Source organism: Ictidomys tridecemlineatus, chromosome 7 (assembly GCF_052094955.1).
Source record: "Ictidomys tridecemlineatus isolate mIctTri1 chromosome 7, mIctTri1.hap1, whole genome shotgun sequence".
Taxonomy (NCBI): domain Eukaryota; kingdom Metazoa; phylum Chordata; class Mammalia; order Rodentia; family Sciuridae; genus Ictidomys; species Ictidomys tridecemlineatus.
This window is the reverse complement of record NC_135483.1, coordinates 191,644,655-191,666,063: the sequence shown is the minus strand read 5'-3', so window position 1 is coordinate 191,666,063 and position 21,409 is coordinate 191,644,655. Positions and strand designations below refer to the sequence as shown.

Genomic DNA, 21,409 nt, shown 5'->3' with positions numbered 1-21,409 from the left:
CCAAAAGCAAATTGTTAATGTGAACAAACCAGGTCTTCTACACCTTTGTAAGTAAAAGTAAAATATTTAATAATTTATTTCATTTTCACTTCATTTTAATTTTTCTACTTTCATCTGTGTTTATAATGTAAATAATAGTTTACTGAAGAAGTACATTTGCTTATAATGTTAAAATGAAATCATATGCATAAACACAAATGTATATTCAACACTGTTTAAGATTTCTATCTAAGGTATCAGGAAACAGTTGAAAGACTCTTAAAGCAAAGAATAAAAAAAATCAGATATGAAGTTTAAAAATATAATTCTGGAGATAGCAGACAGGGAAAAACATATTTGAAGCTTTAAGTAGTGTTTTTTATTTTTTTTTAAATCCTTGTTACTCCACTAGTTGGCACACAGCATCCTAAAGTCCCTCTACCTTTCCATCCCTCCACAGCAAGCACAGTAGACTTTAACAGAGGCTTTCTGCAGAGTAAGGCCTTGTATATTCTGTAATTCTGTAGTCCAAGGCAATGAGGGCCATAGAAATGGTAGGGCGGAGCTTGGAGGAATGCTGGGCCCTGTGACTTCTGCAATGCTTAGTATTTATCTGCAGCTAGTAGACACGCTAGAAAAGAAGAGCACATCTATTTTCTTACATTTGTATTTATAATAAAGTTAATTTTTTTTTGAAAAATGCAGAGGTATACAAAATGAAAGTAAAATATTACTTCTCTACCTCCTTACCACTCCACTGAATTCATTCCCCATGGGAATGTTATTATGATAATAGTTTCCTTCTTTTAGATTCTTTGCTGCACATATATACTTGTGTATATGTGTATTATATGCATTTTCTATATATACTTATATCATTTTATATTATTTTATAAGAATAGGCCCATATATTATTCTGAAACTTGTTTCTTTCACGTAACAGTATTTGGCCACAGTTCTAGGACAGTCAACATGCATCTAGCCCCTTTTGGCACAATTGGAGAGAATGTTATCATATGGATATACCCAAATTATTAAACCATTCCTTTATTAGTGTATATCAGTACTGTTTTTTTTTTAAAGAGAGAGAGAGAGAGAGAGGGAGAGAGGGAGGGAGGGAGAGAGAGAGAGAGAGAGAGAGAGAGAGAGAGAGAGAGAGAGAGAGAGAGAATTTTATTTATTTTTTAGTTTTTTCGGTGGACACAACATCTTTGTTGGTATGTGGTGCTGAGGATCGAACCCAGGCCGCACGCATGCCAGGCGAGCGTGCTACCGCTTGAGCCACATCTCCAGCCCTCAGTACTGTTTTTAATGTTTCACTTTTACAATAAAGCAGTGATCATTCTCATACACATTTCTTTGTGCACTTCTTTGGGTATTCTTTGTACACTTCAGGAAGTACAGTTTTTTCGGAAAGAGTAAGTACATTTAAATACTTGGTCAAAAATGCAGCATGGATATACTAAATTATACTTAAAACAAAAAAGTTCAGCCATTCATTATGATCTTTTGTCAGCAAATCTTTACAGCTTCCTAAATTCAGGGAAAGATCTCAGCAAACAAACTTCTCAATCTGTTTATGACAAAAACCAAGATTCATAGAGGTAAATAAAGGTCAGAGGTCCCAGATCTCAGAGCCCCTGAGGAGATAATGTACCCATGCACTACCAAGAGCTCAGGAGAGAGGCGAATACTACAAAAATCCAGGATAACAACTTGGGTCAGCTGACTTCAAATATAATGTGTGTTCCACCAGCCACACTGACAAAAATGGCAAGAGGGGGCAGAAGAGTACTCTCAAAGTCAGTGGAGTTATGGGCATCCAGAGTGGAAGGTACTGTAAGTTCAGCTGCACAGAGGGACCAAGTGTGGTGAAAAGACTCTGACATGGGATAACCTTAGTAAAAACCTTCCACAGCCTCAGTGGGTTGTATGAAAAGTTTCTTGGTTCTAAATATCTCCATGTGGCATACAAAACGAATGCCAGTACTGAAACCAAATTCTGAAGAGAAATATCAGAAAAGAACTAACATCCCACAATGAAGAAACATCTTCAAAGAAGATGTTGTTATAAAAATACCACAAAAGTACTTTCCAACGAATTCCAGACCTAAAAGTAAAGCTTTAAAATGAGACTCCAAGCACAGAAGTCTTGAATTTTTTGGTCTGTGCCTAGAGAGGCCCACTTAGAGGAAGCATTTCTAACCAGATAACACTGCTTTTATTTGACCAGACCTATGGGTACAGTGAGAAGAAAAGAAGTGGCACCTATAATTTTTGAAATCAGAATGGTCCAAAACAGGGGTCAGCAAACTTCTGTAAAAGGCCAGATGGTAAGTATTTCCAGCTTTGCAGGCTACCTGGTCTCTGTTGCAGCTACCCAACCCTACAGTTGTAGTGCAAAATAGCCACAAGCTATTGTAAATGAATAAGCATGGTTATGCTCCAATGCAACTTTATGGACACTGAAGTTTGAATTTCATGTAATTTTCTTGAAATATTACTATTATAATATTTCCAACCATTTAAAATATAAAAACCATTCTGAGTTCATGAACTGTACATAAAATGGTATTGTGCTGGATTTACCTCATAAGCCAGTTCTGCTTCTTAAATACTCAAGAAACACTGAATTCTCAACTGAATTTGAATGTTGGTGGAAAGACGGAAACTTCTGCATCCAACCCCTAGGAAATAGGTTATAAGGCAGAAGATATTAGAGATTTCTTAAAGGATTTCAGGTATTTACCTTAAATCTCTTCTCTTGCTGAGTTCCTCTGGTGGAATTGTCCAGGGCAGGCTTTGGGGGAGACATTCTAGAACTTCTGAGGAGAAATCAGAGAAATCTACACCATACTCTGTTAGTATCCCTTCTGTTTCAGGCTCAATTTCACCAGCCTGCCCAAGACTCTTAGCCAGCTGCCTGTGGACAGAACAGAGAGGGAACATTGGGTTAGTGAACAAATGAAACACTGGCACCTGTCTACTCTTTAAATGAAAGGTGCTGGGAGAGTGTTAAAAATCTTCTGCCCCTCCACAGCAGGAATGCAATAGCCAGTGTATGAGGACAGGGAAGGGGCGAGAAGAAGAAACAAGGATATTCTTGGCCTGTAAAGTCCATGATTACAATGTAATTTTACCTTTCTTAAGGAATTCTGATTTGGGAACAGGGCCAGAAGGCCTTTCTTGGAACCTGCAATTTTTCGTGGAGAAGTCAAAACTGACATTATAAAAGGCTTGCATAGATGCTTCTGGAAAACACCTTTAGAGACAATTCTGTTCAACTCTGTTTGCTGTTAAATCATTACCTTCAGAGTGCCTACACCTGAAGTCACTGGATTAGAGCTGATAACTCATATTTGTTTCATAATTCTACTAAATTTTACCTTTAAAAGGTAAAAATATGTTATCTAAACATAATAATGTATGTCTACTATAAAAAGGTTAGAAAACCCAGAAAGGTACTAAGAAGAAAATTTAAAGTATCTATAATACCTAGCAAACTATCATTCACAATTTAGGGACTGGACATTAAAGTCCAGTTTGCATTTAATAGGACATTCCTTACATGAACACAGTTCTACCTTTTAAAGAGAAGATCTCACTCATTGGTTGGTCATCTACATATATATTAAAATTGATAATTCTCTATTGTAAATATTGTCATGGCACAAACAGATAACAAGTCTCAAGTTTCATGTTAAAAACAGATAGCAAATAGGAAATGTAATCTGAACCTTGCAGTAGTTGCCTTTCAAGAGGGTACTGGGGAAACCAAAGATGGCCATCTCTCCTGTTGTTCACTTCTACTCATCTCCCAGGATGATCCAGGAATCCCCTCTGCTCTTTTTGCAAGGAATTTAACTCTGGCATCATTCAATTTCACTAAAGAAAACTCTGTTTAGATGCCTGGCTGCCAGAATTCTCAGGTACAGAGCTGTAAATTGAAACTGGGGACTTGGTTGTCTAACAGGCAGACTTTTAACAAATTCTGATCTTCAGCCTTGAGGAGTACAGCAGTGGTGGCAGCAGGGTTGGCCCCATTTCTCACCCATCAACCATGAAAGGGCAGCCACAGTCCACACACACTCCTGTCCTTCAGGTTATATTGAGGGAGCCTGTACAGTGACCTATGGGCTCAGATCAGTGACTCCTCCGCAAACCCAAGTGGTGATCTCACAGAAAGCACACCAAAAAGCCAAAGGCAGAGAAATATGAGAACATAAAATTATAGAGAGCTATCTGGAAAATCCCCAAATATTTGGAAATTAAACAATGCACAGGTTGAGGAGGAGAGAAAAGTAAATTAGGCAATATTCTGAACTGAACAAAAACATAACACATTACAGAAGCAGCTAAAGCAGTGCTTCTAGGGAAATTTATAGCATTAAATACTCATATAAAAAAGGAAGTGTCAAATCAATGAACAAAGCTGCTTCTACCTTAAAAAACTATAAAGAAAAGAACAAATTTGACTCCAAAAAAGTAGAAGGAAAAAAAAGTAACAAGAATCAATGAAAAGAAAATAAACAATGAAGAAAGAGAATAAAACATAAATTTCTATTCATATTAGTCAATAAAAACAGAAGGACATGAATTATCAGCATCAGGAATGAGGAAGAATATCATTACACATGCTACAAGTATCAAATGGATCATAAGGGATTTATGAATGACTTTAAACCAATAATTTCAATATTCTGGATGAAATGGACAAATTTTAGAATGACAGAAATTACCTAGGATTATTCAAGAATAAATCAATATATGAATATTCCTACATCTATTAAGGAAATAGAATTCATAGTCTAAAACCCTCCCTTTAAAAAAAAAACTGCAAGTCAGATACCTTCACTGATGAATCTTACCAAGTATTTAAGAAAACAGAATTGACCACTATATAAAAAAGATAACACATTATGACCAACACTAAAAAATAAACAAACAAAAATCAACCAATATAATTCATTATATTAGCAATCAACAAACATGTATTATCTCAATAGAAGAAAAACAATTTAATAAAATTTCCATATTCTTTTATAATAAAAGACCCAGGATTAATGGACATAAACTTCTTCAACTTTAATTTAAAGGCCATAATCCTAGAGCTAATACCAAACTTAATGGTAAAAGAATAAACAGTTTTCCTGGATCAGGAAGAAAACAAAGGTGTTCATTCTCTTCAATAATATTTAACATTGCATTGAAGTTCCTAGTAAATGTGACAAGGCAAGAAAAAATAAAAGGTATACAAACTGGAAGAAAGAACTGAACACTGAAGTGGGAGAAAAGACTTGACTCCCATTACAGTAATGGCCAACCTCCCACTACATGATGCCTGGCGTCTCTCTAAGGAAGACCCCACTCACACCATGCACACCAGAAGCCAATACACTGTGTATGACTTAAACTCTGCCTCAGCTCAAGACTTTGAATGTGAAAATAATGACTCAAAGAGGTACTCCAGACCCATTCATGGCAGCAAGAGTGGTTTCTAGTGACTGCAGTGGTAGCAATAGTGTCCAGTGGAAGTGGTGGTTTGCAAGAGCAGTGGTAAGAACCACCATGGCCAAACAGTGAGTGCTTGATGACTTCTGAGCTCTCCAGAAGTTAATTCACTCCTCCCCTTTTTTCAAGGAATTCAAGCCTCTCACTGTTTCTGTGAGCCCTTCAATATTCTTCCAATAAACTCATTCCCCAACAGAGCTCGTTTCTCTTTCCAGAAACTAAGAATCCAGACAGTTAAAAACACAGGTTATCCCAATGTTACCTTATTTTTTAAATAACAAAATCATTACCAGTGTGCACTAGGATGTGAAGATCTAGGGGACAAACTGTCCCTGCTTCTGAAGTTTGAAGGAATGGGAATTCCACACTGCACTGGATGACTACTTGCAATAATGTTGTTTAGATTAAAAAACAAACAAAAAACTTTAAATTCTGGAGATCACAGGCAATAATTAGTCATTTAAAAAATTAATTGGTATTTAAAAATTAATAGAACACAAGGTATTTCCCAATCATCTAACTAACCTATTTATTATCCCCACAGGTTCCTGCAGTTTAGTTTCCTACATTCATCTCCTAACATCACTATCTTTTAACTGTCTGAGTTCTTGGTTACAAGGAAAAGAAACCAACTCTGGTTGGAAAGAGTTTATTAAAAGGATACTTGCTGGGTGTGGTAGCACACATCTGTAACCCCAGCAGCTTGGGAGGCTGAAGCAGGAGGATCACAGGTTCAAAGCTAGCATCAGCAACATAGTAAGACCCTGTCTCAAAATAAAAAATAAAAAGGGATGGGGATGTGGCTCAGTGGTTAAATGCCCTTGGGTGGTTCAATCCCTGGGGGGGGGGGGCGGGAATATTGCAGGGCTCACAGAAATAGAGACTTACAGAATCAAAAAAGGAGATGGAAACGAAAAATTATATGCTTAATCTCTAAATTCTTGATTCTGGGCTAAGATGAAAACCCAGGAACTTTCTTTTTTCATCAAAAAAGATTCCTGGGGATGTTACTCGGTGGCAGATCATATGCCTTGCACTTGTGAGGCACTGGGTTCAATCCTCAGCATCACATAAAAATAAACAAAACAATACAGGCATGCTGTCCATCTACAACTATAAAAAATTTTTTTTTTTTAAAAAAAAAAGTATCCTGAATTTCTTATAGCCGCCAGGCTAAGGCAGAAATTTTTTTTTTTTTTTTCCCAAAAGATGATGAATGAGGGCTGGAGTTGTAGCTCAGCGGTAGAGCACTCGCCTAGCACGTATGAGGCACTGGGTTTGATCCTCAGCACCACATAAAAATAAATAAAGATTAAAAAAAAAGATGATGAATGATTACATTACTGGATTTAGGGTCTAACAAGTATCTTAGGTGAAAAGTAGGGGCACTGATGAGAAAGAATAAGATTCAGGGGATACAGAAAGGTCTGAGTACCCTGAATGCCTAGTAGCAAATGACCTTCCACTTTCATGATTCTTCAGTGGACTATGATAGCATTTGAAGGAACAGGCTCTGAAAAGAATTGTAACCAAAACCTTGTAATATATCCATGGTCCACTTCGGCTGAGAAAAGATGGCCCGATAGGCAGTGACTTTAAGTTTAGCCAGAAGGACAGGGACTTCAAAGAATGATTGAAGGACTGGTGACAGGCATACCTGGGGAAGAGACATGTGGATGGAATGGAACTATTAAAATATACCCAGACAGAGTATAACTATTAGAATTCCACAAGAATGCTCAGCCAAGTGATCTCACTGTGGAGGGAGGAGGGGTCTGGGAATGGAAGATTCTGCCTTCCCAACCACTGCAGTGCTTCCTTGACATGAACAAGGTACATGGCAGCAGGAAATGAGCTCCACATTAACTTCTTCTTCTGATAACCTGGCCCCTGCCCGTCCAGGATACCAGTGTGCCAGCAATAGTAATCAACTTTGAGTCCATGATAAAGAACCATGCCAGGAGGACCCAACAGTACTTGATAACAAGTTGTATCCCTCAGCTCTTCTTTAATGAAGAGGGCAGAAATCTGGGCTTGGGACTGCTGTCTTCATCTGTCCTGCCTACCATGCTTTGCATGAATATCACAATCCATAGATTTCAGAAATACAGAAAAAGCTATTGGTATCTCATTCAATTTTGTTTATAATAAAGTATTTCATTTCTTGAAAGAAGCAAAGCATATAAAAGTCACTGAGTGAAATGGTGTAATTGTCTGCTGACTGCTAAATTATGAGACTAATCAGAAGACAACACCTTGTAAGGTTGCAGAGCTTCCTCCAGGACAGTCATGGTGCTCTCCCTTGAAAGCCTAGAGCCAGTGCACAAGGTCTGGATATCAAGGATACAAGTGGAGTCAGGCTTTTCAACATCACACTTAAGACCCACTCAAAATTTTTCTTTTCCAGTACTGAGAATTGAACCCAGGCCTCACACTTGCCAGGAAAGCACTCTATCACTGAGCTACCTTCCCAGCCCTTTTATATCATTGTATTTCCTTTCCTTTCTTTGCATTTTACTTGGAGACTGGGGCTTACTAGGTTGCACATGCTGGTCTCAAACTTGTACTCCTCCTGCCTCAGGCACTAGAGCAGCTGGGATTATGGGCAAGTGCCACTGGGCTCAGTTCTACTAGTCACAACATTTTTAACCTTGTCCTCTAACACTCACCTTTATAATAACAATGACTCTTCTGACTGAGACTACAAGAATCCTGACTAATATAAACAGACACAAAACATACTATACCAACTTCTTTCTTAAAAAAGCTATATTCAGTTTAAGCCAGTGAGTGATGACTTGGAAGCAAAGGATTCAAGAATGGCAAGTAATACATAAAGAGGATAATCATACATGATATTGAGGCACATGAAATTGTCAATATTGGATTTTTAAGCTATAAAACATTATTTCATATAATTCTATCTAGTAATATTAAAAATAACAAATAACAATTCATTAATTAGCATACATAGTTGCTGGGAGAAGAATAAACAACGACATATATCTTGTACAGTAACATGAAAAGGAACACATTCTCACATGTGGTGGGTATCTCAGGACAGTGTATGAGAGGCAGATCTAGAATACCATGACCACCCTACTTTCACTTTGTGAAGCTGGTAAGAATATATATATGGCCAAAAATTATCTCCTTAGATCTAAAGTAGAAAAGAGACTAAAAATATGGACAAAAAGGCATTTTATAATACCTAACTTTTGAAATACAATACTAAAATCCAGGAAGAACTCATAATAGCAGACACCTGTACCCATGGTTTTGCTTTCTGAGGTTTCTGTTAATCAGTGGTCAACCATGGTTGGAAATTATTAAATGGAAAACTCCAGAAATAAGCAATTCTTGAGTTTTAAACTGCATGCCATTCTGAATAAAGTAATGAATCTGTGTCATCCTGCTCTGTCCTGCATAGAACATGAATCATCCCTTGTCCAGCATATCCATTCTGTACATGCTACCTGCCTGTTAATTGTCTAGTAGCCATCTCAGTTACCAGAGCAGCTGCTGCACTATCACAATGCTGTTATTCAAATAAACTTATTTTAAAATAAAAGTAACAGTGGTCCCAAAGTGATTGATTTATTCCTTATGCATTTGTAATTTTGCTTCTAAAGGAAGCATCTAGATATGAGGAATAGAAATAATTTTCAAAGATATCAGTTAAGACAATCTTCCTAACTGGTTGCCATGTCAGGTGCTCATAATCCCAGGAACAGGAGGCTGAGTAATCAGGACGCTGAGGCAGCAGGATTAGGAGTATGAGGTCAGCCTATACAACTCAGTAAGACTGCATTTCAAAGAAACAAAATCAGACCGTCAATCAATCAATCAATCAATCAAAGAAACAACAAAAACCTATAAAGACAACTTTCCTGAAATAAAATTTAAATTTACAGACAGAAAAATTGTCTCAGGAAAAATTAACACACAAAATCACCACTGAACCACATTCTAGGGAGGGTACCACTGGATTTTGAAGATAAAGATATCCAAATTCAAGAATTCGAGAACATACCTCTCACAAATCCTTTCTTTAAAACTATTAGATAATAAACTAAGACCTACCAAGAGATGGTGGATCCAGAACTCAGCAAACCTCATAAAGGCAACCAGCACTGATACTGGACCCACACCTATAATGTAAAGGCAAAGAGAAAGGAAGACAAAAGCTAGCAGGTGAGGTGATAGATGTAATACTATTATAAGAACAAGTCAAATCAGTCATTGGACCTAAAGGCAAAAGATTTTTTTCTCATTTGATGCTTTGTATTTTGGCAAAATTTTCACTAGTTTTAAGTCCTAGAATTTTAATTAGTTTACTGAAATTACAACATAATTTATAATGACAAAATTATATTTGAGTTATGGTTTCCAAATATGATCAATGACTCCAAGTTCCTATTAGCCTTAATTAACATTTATTTTACTAAGTTTCAGAGAACATTTCTCAAGTGCCTTATTTAAATAAATTCATTACAGATTTTCACTGGAATATACTTGATAGAAGCACAGACTAAAGAATTTGTCCAAGATAAAATATCTAACAGGTCAGCATACTGAAAGAGCCCAAGCTTTTCAGGCCTTAGGTGCCCCAGAAACAATAATGCAATATACTCACTCATAAACTCTGCTCTCTCCCTAAAAACCAGACTACCTTGGAATCTAAACAAAACTAAAATCCACAAGGGAACTAACATATACCTTGTGTATTTGTCTTGCAAGAGAGTTTGTTTTTATGTTTTAAATTTAATTCTGGGGTAAATTTTATTTAAAATGAATAATGAATATAACTTTCCCTTTCTTGCAATATAGTTCAAATGCTATAGCTTCCTAAGTAGTTTCTATGTCTTCTATTCACTGTCAGAAAAGATGGCAACAGCTGTTTTAGGACAATTATAATGTCACACTGAAATATCTGGTGTTTTCTTAAAAGCACATTTCAAGCTACTCTGCCTTTCAGAAATAAGAAATTCTCACAGCTATAAGACCCCAAGGAGACAAGATAATTAAATGTAATACTGGATCCTGGAAGAGAAAAAGGAGTTTAGATCAATACTATTACTACTACTGAAACTGCCACTGCTACTGTCAAAAATAAAAATAACGAAATCTGATTAAAGTATAAACTTTTGTTCATATGTATCAATATTGGCTCATTAATTGCAACAAATATACCACACTAACATGTTAATACTTTGGGAAATTATTTGGGGTGGACATACATGAGAATTATACCATCTTGACAATTTTCTGTAAATCTAAAACAGCTGTAAAAAAATCTTGTTAAAAAAAAAACTTAGAGCTGAAAGGAAGTAAAAGAAGTTATTCAGATTTCCAATAATATATAAATGATATACTAAATAATGGCATGTTTGTCCAATTGATTATTATGCATTCTAGAAAAATCATTCTGAAGATATAAATAACTATGACATAAAATGTTAAAAACATAAAATAATATGTATGGTATAGTTTAAATTATGTATTCACTGAAATAGAATCCCTTAGAGGAAGGATTATGAATGACTTTTTCTCTATTTTCTAAGTTTCCTTTAATATCATGACTTTTTTTTCCAATTCAAGAATTATAGAAAAATAATCATAATCTAATAAAAACTGTCGTGCCCATTCTTGGTTCATAAAAGACAAGACTAAGGAACTATGACGAAATGGAGATACTGCTGTGATGTTACACTTAATTTCAATGTGGGGTCCTGAACCAAATTCTGGAACAGAAAAATGGTATTAGTGAAAAAACTAGTAAGATGTGCTAAGTTATATAATTTAATAGTCTTGTACTAAAGTTAACTCCTTAATTGTGACAAATATCCTATTGTAATATAAGATGTTAACAGAGGAGAAGATGGGTAAAGGATATATTCAGAAACTCAGTATTATTTTGACAATTTCTGCAAATCAAAAATATCTAAATAAAAAATTTTTAAAGATCAATAAAGACATGAAGACATTTTTCTAGAACAGAAAACATCTGAACACAAATATATGAAAAGATGTTCTATCTCTAGTAATTAGGAAAAAATAAATTGCAATGAATGGACAAAAAGTGAAGAGTCTAACAATATCAATGTTGATAAGAACAAAGAAATGAAAACTCTTTTAAGACACTCTCTTAGTAATGGACTAAAAATGGGTACAATTTGGAAAACAGTTTTTGGCTACAAAGTTGTAAAGTTAAATACATACATACATATGATCCAGTAATTTCACTCCTAAGCAAAGACTAGAAACTTTAGTGAGCACTTGAATGTTTATGGGAGCATTATTTGTAATAATAAAAATCTCAATTTAACCCAAATGCTCACTGCTAGATAAATAAATTGTGGTGTAGTTCAGGAAATGAAAATATGCATTAAAGTTAGTAAAATATAGGAAAATATTTTAGAAACATGTTTAAAAATGCAAGTCACGGAAGAATATATGTAATATGATATTTTCGTAAGGTTCAAAACCAAGCAAAACTAAGTTACATTATTTAATGACATAAATACAGATTATTTTAAAAGCATATTTTGATTAGCATATTTGAGACACTAGTTAACTCTAGGGAAAAAACACAAATAGATCCACAGTATTGGTGATATTGTTAATATTTCTTAATCTGGGAGGTGATTCCATTGGTTGGTTTTAATATGAGGCTCCAAAAATTACGTGTCACATTTTGTTCTTTGGTCTGTGAAATATACTTCGTTCATTAAAAAAATAAAAATAAATAAAAATTTTAAAACTGTATTTTAGTTAAATATATACCAAACCAAGTGAATATTTCTGGGGTGACATTTTAGAAAATTTCCATTGTCTATAGTATATGTCCGAATAATTTTAATAATATTCATTACATATTTCAAAAAATTAAAAATTTTATCCTAATTTTTTTAAAAATGTAATTTCAATGATCTATCTGCAAATTTATTTTGTTTATTTATTTTCATGTTGTGCTGAGGATTGAACCCAGGGCCTTGCATGTGCTAGATGAGCGCTCTACCACTAAGCCACAATCCCAGGCCCTAAGCTAATTTTGATATTGCAATAATAAACAGTTATGAGGAAGAAAGCTTTCTTCAGAGAAATTTACAATGTTCATCACCTCAAGTTTTTTTCACTCACCAAAGCTCTTCTACCAACACTATTCCCACTCACATGAAGGACGTCCAGATAATGCTTGAAACATTCCCAGCTTTCTGCAGCTGATAGGTAGGGGTTAGGGAGTGTCTATATAAATATTCTATAGAGATAAGCATCAAACTGACTTGTCCTGGGTGATACGGAAATAAAAACTAGACAGAAGAAACTATGAAAAAAACAGTCCTTCAAATCAGCCTGTTTTTCTTAAAGAAAACAAGAACATTTACCAGTCAGTATTAGTGCTCTTGGCTATGCATCTCTTTCCTCTTCTAAATATTCTTAGAAAGTTTGGCCTTAAAACTAGGCTACGCACAGGTCACACATTCTTGTAGTGGTCACCACTATCATTACTGCTCTTAAATAAATGCTCCCATGCACACTGGTTCATGCTGAAACTCACTCAAATATGCAAAATGGTATCAAGTCCCTGAAAAGCCAGGTGTGGGGAGGAGTCAACACTGGCTGAACATACGGCCCAGAACCTCAGTAAGAACACAAGGTGAACAAGACTTGAACAAGATATGTGACAAAGACGCAACACCATTGGCTGTGTGTTTTCTACAATCAGGAAGAGAGACCAAGTTATTTTACCTTCTTCCAGCTCAATAATATGACACAATAGAAAGTAGCAAGTAAGGAACAATGACTTCAGAAAAAGTGTTTTATCAGTGAAAACAGACAAAAAAAAAAAAAAAAAACGGGAAGAAGGTCCAACAGTACTGAATGATTTTAGGAAAGACCCTGAAGCTTGAGAGTGAATCAGTGTTGCTACGTAGGATCAGTGAAGAGACTGGAACCAGTCCCAGAGAGCACAAGAAGGTTGGTGGCATCTGCAGGTCTCCTTTAATACTTTGAAAAAAGAGCACTAGAATTTGCAGGTGGGGACAGCGATTTGGGAAGAAGTATAAGTGCCTGTATACAGTGGTTCTTGGGAAACAAACCAAGTGACACCAGGACCATCCTCCTCCATTCTTTGACTTTTGCTCTGCTTTGACCAGGATGCTCTTGGTTTGCAAGATGTGGCTTTTTCCAAAGCTGAGCATTGTAGACCAGCAGGTGGAGCCCAACAATCACCAAAAAAGAGCCCCCTCCTCAGCCTGATTGGCTTTTTATCCACTAGCCAGCTAGAGCCACGCCCCTGAAAAGGACTTAAAGTTCCTGGCATCACACAACTCAACCTTTCCCTCAGAAGGTTCTTTAAATAAGGGATATGTTCAGGAAAGGTGAAATATTCCTTCTGTGCAGGGGGAATGATTGAAGAGTTATTTTTCAGTGGGCTCATCTTAGAAGCAACGCTTCCATAAAAAACACTAATTTTCCATTTGCTTTTTCTATCTACCTGGTTTCTTTTTCATTTTCCTAGTATATATAACTTATTTAATGTGTGACCACTTCAATTCATATCTACCCCTAAAAGAATTCAGTACCTATCAAAACTGAGTAGAAGAGCAAAAGCATTTACTTTTGCCTGTCACCGAGTATCTGCCAACTGGCCCCACAGAGCAAAGCTGGGAGACAAAGCCCCCACACACTTCCTTCTCCACACACCTGGCAATCAGAACTTCCCATCCTCTGCTTTCATCCTGTCTCGTTCTTGGCTTCCATAGACTCTGTTGTCCTTCATTCATAAAAGCCAGCAGCACAACGACAAAATCTCTATATCTCATTCCAATAGCCTTCCATTAAGACGAGGCAATCCCAGGTTCAAACCAAAATTTCTCATTCTGCGCTGACCTATTCATCTTCTCTCTTCTCCCAACCCCCATAGCCATTAGAGTTTGGCAGATAAAATAACATGAACATGCCAGTTTGCTCCAGGTTAGTTTACATCTTACATCTTCAGTTAGCCTTCAGTGTTGCTACTGTTTCTCACAGTAGCTGCTATAAAACTTTTTTTTTCAAGATTTATCCTTACATATTTGAGAATAAACCATAACAAATCTAGGAGAAAGTGATCATGAAACCTCCATGCTCACAACCTCCTGGCAGGAAGGCTGGGACTGTGAGCTCTGGACTCCACGATAGCATATTCCACCAAGGCAGGAGTAACACAGGCATGAGGGCTACTGCATGAGTTTCTAAAAGGAAAGATGATTTAAGAGGGTTGGGAAGCTCTTAAAACTGTAAATCTGATATAATTACAAATCATTCCAACAAAGATGCCAATGTGACTTTTTAATTATCCTGACCAAGAGTCTAGTACTAAATATCAAAAGTATTAAATTTATTGTGATGTATGACAAAAAGCAGTCATCCCTAAAAGCCAGCAAGGGCTCACCAAGAACAGACTACCTTTGGGTTTTTGATAGCACTAAAAGATTGAAATTCATGAAAAAGTGGTAAATGTGATATACAGAGAAGAGAATAAGGCTCAAGTAACAGCTCTCATGACAATTTTAAAAGTAAGATGGAAAATAACTTCCTAACCAGAGGTCTCCAATACTGTAATATTCTTTAAGTTCTCCTTTAATGGAGACACCAAAGTACCTGTGGGACTGACTGCCAGAGCAGCAATGTTTACAGAGAACATGAAGCCAGAAATCAATGGTCTCCTCCTGGACCCTTCTAAATTACTGACATCAGATAGGCAATGTGTGCATTCTATCCAGACTTTTTGTTTAAACATCTGTATCTTTTAACCTGGCACTCTGCATCCGATTTGTATACTTGCTGCATGCTGTATACACCTATCAAGTGTTTATTCTGAAGCCACAGAATCTTGGTTCTCATCATTTTCTGTTCCAAATGCCTCCTGTTTTCTAGCTTAATTTATGTTCTACTTTCCTAGCTGAACTGGCTCAAGACCTCAAGATCATCAACTCCTTTCCATTTATTCACCTGACCAGTCTTGTCCAAAAATATTTTCATCTTAAAGAAGTTCACAGCCAAGTAAATATACTTAAAAGGAACTGCAGTCCACACATGGGAGAGCTACACCAATGGTTACTCTGGAAAGGTATAGGAGTACCCCCAAAAGAAGGCCTACAGGGAAGATGTTCTGAGCAGACAACTGAGTTGAATTTAAAAGTTGAGTATTTCATGGAGCAAACTCTGGAGAGGAGAGTCTCCGCTGGCAAAGAAGTACAGTGTGCAGAGTCTGGAGCTAGGAGCAGTCAGCCAGGGAAGTAGCAAGCACTGAGGCATAAGCAAAGGCAGGTGGGGGCCAGGGCTGCTCTCAGGTAATCCCACCAGCATCTGCCCTCCCACCCAAGTCTGAAGCCTGTAGTTCACAAGATTCTATGATTGTTTTTTCTCCTTTGTGCCCCATTCTAATCAGTTATCGAATCTGGGAGTATTTACCTTCTTAATCTCCTCTGAATCTTTCACTCCTCCTCTTTCTTCCATAGTGGATTCTTCATTTCAGATTCTCCTACCTCCCGTGTCTTCCTGAATTAGCTTATAGAGATTCTGGCTGCTGGTTGTGTCCCTTCCCATCCCCACTGTACTCTCAGTCCAAGAGATCTTTTAGTAAAGATCTTCTGTTTAGTAAAGATCTTCTGACCCTGGATTTCTCCCTTCACATACCTCCTTCACTTCCAGAAAATTATTTCGTTTCTATGGAAGAAGTTACAACATTCTTTTTTGTACTACAGTTGGAGCTCAGAGAGATGGGCCATTCAACTCATCTTCTTTATCCGCGCTCCTGCCTAGGGTGTTGAGTCCCACAGTTCTGCTAATTGGGCAGTGGGTTGAGGGAGCCTGGACCCCACCACTGGGTAAAACTACTGGCCAGGGTAAATACCTGTCTCAAGCTAGATCAATAAGATATTCTACCTCAGGAATTCTGGGCAATAATCTAGACATGAGTATGTAGCCATGGATGTTACTAAGCATATAGATGGCTACTGTGCAGAGATATGCCAAATGACATAGTCCATGACAGAAAGGGATCTCTATCAAGTAGTGCCTGGGCTGGTCAGAGTGGCTGAGAGAGAAGCTGTGATCCTTTGTTGCATGTTAGTTCTCAGTTTCTCATGAGCCCACATCCATTTCCTGCCCTGGGATATAGGAAAGCCATCATAGTAATTCCCTTTTATTTAAATTATAAGAAAGGGATTTCATTTCTTATAATCAAATAATCCCTATGCCATTTAAGTCCTTCTGCATTATAGTTTCTTGGAATAAAGAAAATATAGCTGTTCATCTTTGTGCTTCTCACATAATAAGGCATAGCACATGACATACAGCTGATAAAAACCTGTCGGGAGAACTGAATTTAACTACAGAGAGGTAAATAATTTTAAGATGTAATTAATTAGTAGTAATAACACATACAGAAGATGCACAGTATCATTAAGGACAGAGATGCAGGGGCAGGGAAGAAATTCAGAAGCAAACCATATTAGCTCTACTTGACTTGTAGGCACAGTGTACACTGAAGCTGAACACACACACTCACAGCACCACAAGTACTGCCTGGTCAATGCCAGGCAAAGATGAGGGAAGAAACCTCAGCAGTCAGCACAGCACGTTCAGCACGGAAAACTGTGGTTTAAGTTCCTAAAGATCAGTAACTGACAGCCAGAACAGCACATCAAGGCGACCACCGCCTTGCCCAGCAGCTGCAGCCCTCACCCCTCATGTGACAGCATCATCTGAGAGCTTCTTCATGAAAACCTGCCAGGTTTTATTATTCAAAATATATTTTCTCTATTTCCACAAAGATGTTTTAATTTGCTCTAATCAGTTATTCATGTCCACAAAGATTTTAAAAGGCATATTTCCATAAAACACAACTACAATGTCTTTATATTAAGAAGGTAGAGAAGAAGCACAGTTTTCCATTTGATTATCTTAAAATTTTATTTTGAAAATTACATGACAATACATGATTACCATATTTTAAAAATATTCTTTCTTGGGGCTGGGGTTGTGGCTCAGCGGCAGAGTGCTCACCTAGCATGTGCGAGGCATTGGGTTTGATCCTCAGCACCACATAAAAATAAATAAATAAATAAAGGTTTAAAAAAATAAAATAAAATATTCTTTCTTTGGATCCAACAAAGGTGTTTGTTGCTTCAAAGGCTCAACTCCCTTTTGGTTGTTGTTGCATCTACCCTTTGACCAGGGTGCTGATGAAGCAAGGGTTCAGTTGTATGAGAGAACTTACAGGATCATTAGAGTAATAACAGAAACAGAAACATAAGAACTTCCTGGTTGAAGATTTCCTAACTACACCCTTACAACCTGAACACTAAGGCAGCAGTCCAATCCAGAATGCACAAAGGGCTCAGGCAGAAAGGCAGATAAAGGACAAGGCTGGGTTTCCTGGTGTGATGTGAAAGACTTCCCTTCTCACTGTCAAACAGTGTGGCAGCATAATCAAAGTTAGTATAAAGGTGCCTTAAACTGAGTTCTTTCCTGTGACCAGAGGCCACCATCAGACCTTTTGATTTGATGGTGAGAAACGGGCAAGCCTGTGAAAAGGATTACTTGGGGCTCAAGAGGTTGACATCACTCTTGGATAATGAGTTAAGTTTAAAAATAATGACACTGCAATCGCACCATTTTAGAGCAAAAAAGAAAGTTCAACAGTTCCTAAGAGGCTCTGAGTTCAAGGAAATCACACTGATCTTCACATAACTGAAAAGTGGCTCTGGGGTATTTCTTAACATCAGTATGACTTGGATTACATGGCTAGGCATAAGAAGCTAAGTGCAGAATAAGCCTGGTAAAAGCAGCACACTGTGGCCATCCGTTCAGTGTTGCCTCACATCACCACAGAACATTCCCAGGAGGATCCATTCTGTATAAGTCAGATAACCAACCAGCAAGCTACTATACTGGACTAAGAGTTAAATGTCAGGAAAGACTCTTCTATATTGTATACCTTTCATTGCCGTTTCCTATGAAGCAAAAGTCAGACATCATTCATAATAAAGACCTAAAGATACAACAAAAACAATATTATTTTTCTTTCAAAGTGATTGCTAGTTATAAGAAAATAGTCATAGCACTTGATCAGATAGTGAAGTCTACCAGTTTCTTAAAATAAAAATTAAATGACCATCTCTAAGACTTAAGTTAGGCTGATTTCTGACAGCTTCCACAAAAACATGGCACTCTTCTTCCTGCCTTCAGTAGTAATAATTTAGCTTTTAATGCTAAGGTGAAACCTTTGGCACTAATCAAACTGACTGCAAGATCAACACCAAAAAGTACACCATTCAAACAAGACTTCATATTCATTCTTTAAAGCGAAGAAACTGGGAGGTCTCCTGAATATGCTTGGACTTTGCATATTTTAAAAAAGCATCTGAAAGGAAAGAACTGGCTATTTGATGCAATGAATTTGCTGCAGAACACAAATATGAATAGGATTCATGACACAACAGGAAACTGTAGAGGCTCAGAATGTGCTTATATTTTATGCCAGAAACAAAAACAAAAAGGCTACTGTTTGGTAATTCAAGGAACCTGTTGGCAACTAGTTGAAGTGAAGTAAGGGTAACTTCTGGACTCAGAACCACATACCTTGGCTTTAATAAAGAAACAATAACTAAAATTCATAAAAAGTTAGTATAAAGTGCCTTAAACTGAGTTCTTTCCTGTGACCAGTGGTTTTTCTTGCCAGAGATCACCTACCCCAGCGCAAAATTGCTGTCCTCCTTCCAGTCCACGATGCGGCAGATGAACAATGTGTTGGCATAATCTTTAGGCCGGGTCACAAAGTCCTGGGGACAGTCCTTGAGAGGTACATAAATTCTAGGCACTCGGTGGTCTGAGGGAGAAAACAGGGCATATTTCCTAAACAGCTCACTGTTCTTATCAGCCAACAGTTTGAGGATGCCGGTGGCTGCTCGGGAATGTTTTTTCTCCAAGATGTAAACCACCTGAAAATACCAAAGATAATGTCAGTATTGCTCATCTGTAGAACTGGGTATCAGGTGAAGTCAGGAGGATATTATCTGATCAACTAGCAGAGTCCAGCAGTAAGTAATCAATAAGTTGCAATAATTTAAGCATATACATCCAAGGGAAAAAACTATGCAGTACATCAATAAATTACATCAAAGTGCTTTTATAACTGTAATCTATGTCTTATGAAGAAAAGTGAGACTTCAGAAGATAGGTATAGCTCCAGGTATTTGTTCTGCATTATACTTTTCTCACATTGACATACCAGCATACTCTATGAACAATACATAAATGCTTTAAAAATGTTATTAAATATAAATTACTATTCTTATTAAGTTATAACTTCTTTGCTGAGATTTTCTATTTTCTCAAATGTTTCAAGAGAATTTTCCATTGCTTGCTGAAGCATCTTCATAATGGTCATTGTGAAGCCTGGTCATAACATCAATGGTTTCATGTAGGTATAAGTTATACCTTTTCTCTCTCAAGTTATGATTTTCCTGGTTCTTGGTATGATGATTGGTCTTTGTTTGAATCCTGAACTTTCTGGCTATTGACATTAGGAGATGCTGGTATTATTTAACTCTTTCATGCTAGGCAGTCACAGTATTGAGGTTTATTTAGCATGCAGATCCTGGCCTATTGCTGCGGGCTGAGACTGCAATGACAATTTTGTTTTCAGGGTCTCTGCAGTATTATTTTGCAAAATTTGGTTTACATGGTGCCACTGGGATTCCCACTGGTTCTCTACTGATGCTGCTTGTGAGGAATTAGGGGACTCTCCAGGCCAGGGCACCTGAAAAGTGTGGAATAGAGTACTCTCTAGCCTGCAGGGACAAAGAGGCTTCCCATTTAGGGATTTCCTGTTTGTGGCACAATCTCCTTACTGGCACTACCTGACTATCTGTCCAATGTCTCTGGATGTGAGAGAATAGTCTCCAGTCCCCAAGGACAAAGAGACTTCCCAGATTGCACACCTAATATGGTAGAATTCCCCTTCAAACAGCTTTCATAATTTCCGAGTTGCTCTGGGTGAGGACAAAGGGGCCTTGCCCACCAGGTCGTTTGTTGTGGCAAGATCCTTTTTACTGGTATCCTCATGCTTTCTAGTGCCTCGAGGTGAGAGAGGGGAATCCCTGGCCCATAGGACAAAGAGGCTTCCTGTATCAGGTGCTTCTTGGAGTAGGATCTCCTTTGGTAGAGCCACTCAGATGCCCAATGTCTCTCAGTGGGGAGAGGCCTCTCAGGCCTAAGGGGAAAGGAAAGCCCTTCTCATGATCACTCACTGTTATCAGGGCTCCCAGTCAACTCCTTCACAGATGCTGCTGGCCTTGCCTGGTATCTCTGAGATGGAGGTTTCCTGGACAGACCTGAGTTTATCTGGCCATTGCCAGGCTGAGATTCAGAAACACCTTCTAATGGTAGGACTGTAAAGTCCCTGTCTCTATGTAGTTTCTTTAGACCGGAGGTCCCTAACAAGTGTTCCTTCTTCTTTTACCCTTTCAAGTTCCCTTGGGGTTTCCTGCCCCCACCCCCAAAACCAGGGTTTATAGATGTCCTTAGTGGGAGGAGCAAAAAGATCAAGCCATGCTATCTTGTCTGACCCAGAAGTCCTTGCATCCTGGTTTAATTTCTGATAGCACAGAAATGCAGAAAGCAGCTTGAACCTGTGGTTCATATGAAGTTAGCTTTAGGCAGAGCATAAGCTTGGCATATAAGTGCTGCTTACCTTGTAATTTTATTTTATTTGATATTTTTTACTTTTTAAATTTTTTTTGTACTAGAAATCAAACCCAAGGGTGCTCTACCACTGATCTACATGCCCAGTCCATTTGAAATTCTGAGACAAGAGTCTTGCTAAATTGCTGAGGCTGGCCTCAAACTGGTGATTTTCCTGCCT

The 21,409-nt window shown here is 37.5% G+C and overlaps 1 protein-coding gene across 22 annotated transcripts in view; it reads right to left on the bottom strand.

Annotated features, from left to right (window-relative positions):
• The window catches only part of Dis3l2 (DIS3 like 3'-5' exoribonuclease 2), a 339,632-nt gene that overhangs the window by 158,959 nt on the left and 159,264 nt on the right, over window positions 1–21,409 (bottom strand). For 19 of the 22 annotated variants that reach the window (XR_013424398.1, XM_078018215.1, XM_040268004.2 and 16 more), the window contains 2 exons: window positions 19,237–19,484; window positions 2,729–2,902 (listed from right to left, as the gene is read on the bottom strand). Coding sequence is in view for 21 of the 22 variants with exons in the window: in XM_078018215.1 (XP_077874341.1) it covers window positions 2,729–2,902; window positions 19,237–19,484 (422 nt within the window). In the remaining variant the exon portion in view is untranslated. Of the gene's footprint in view, window positions 1–335; window positions 611–2,728; window positions 7,148–9,573; window positions 9,642–19,236; window positions 19,485–21,409 lie in introns of those variants that run through there. The other 3 variants (XM_078018227.1, XM_078018229.1, XM_078018230.1) reach the window with 3 other exon arrangements.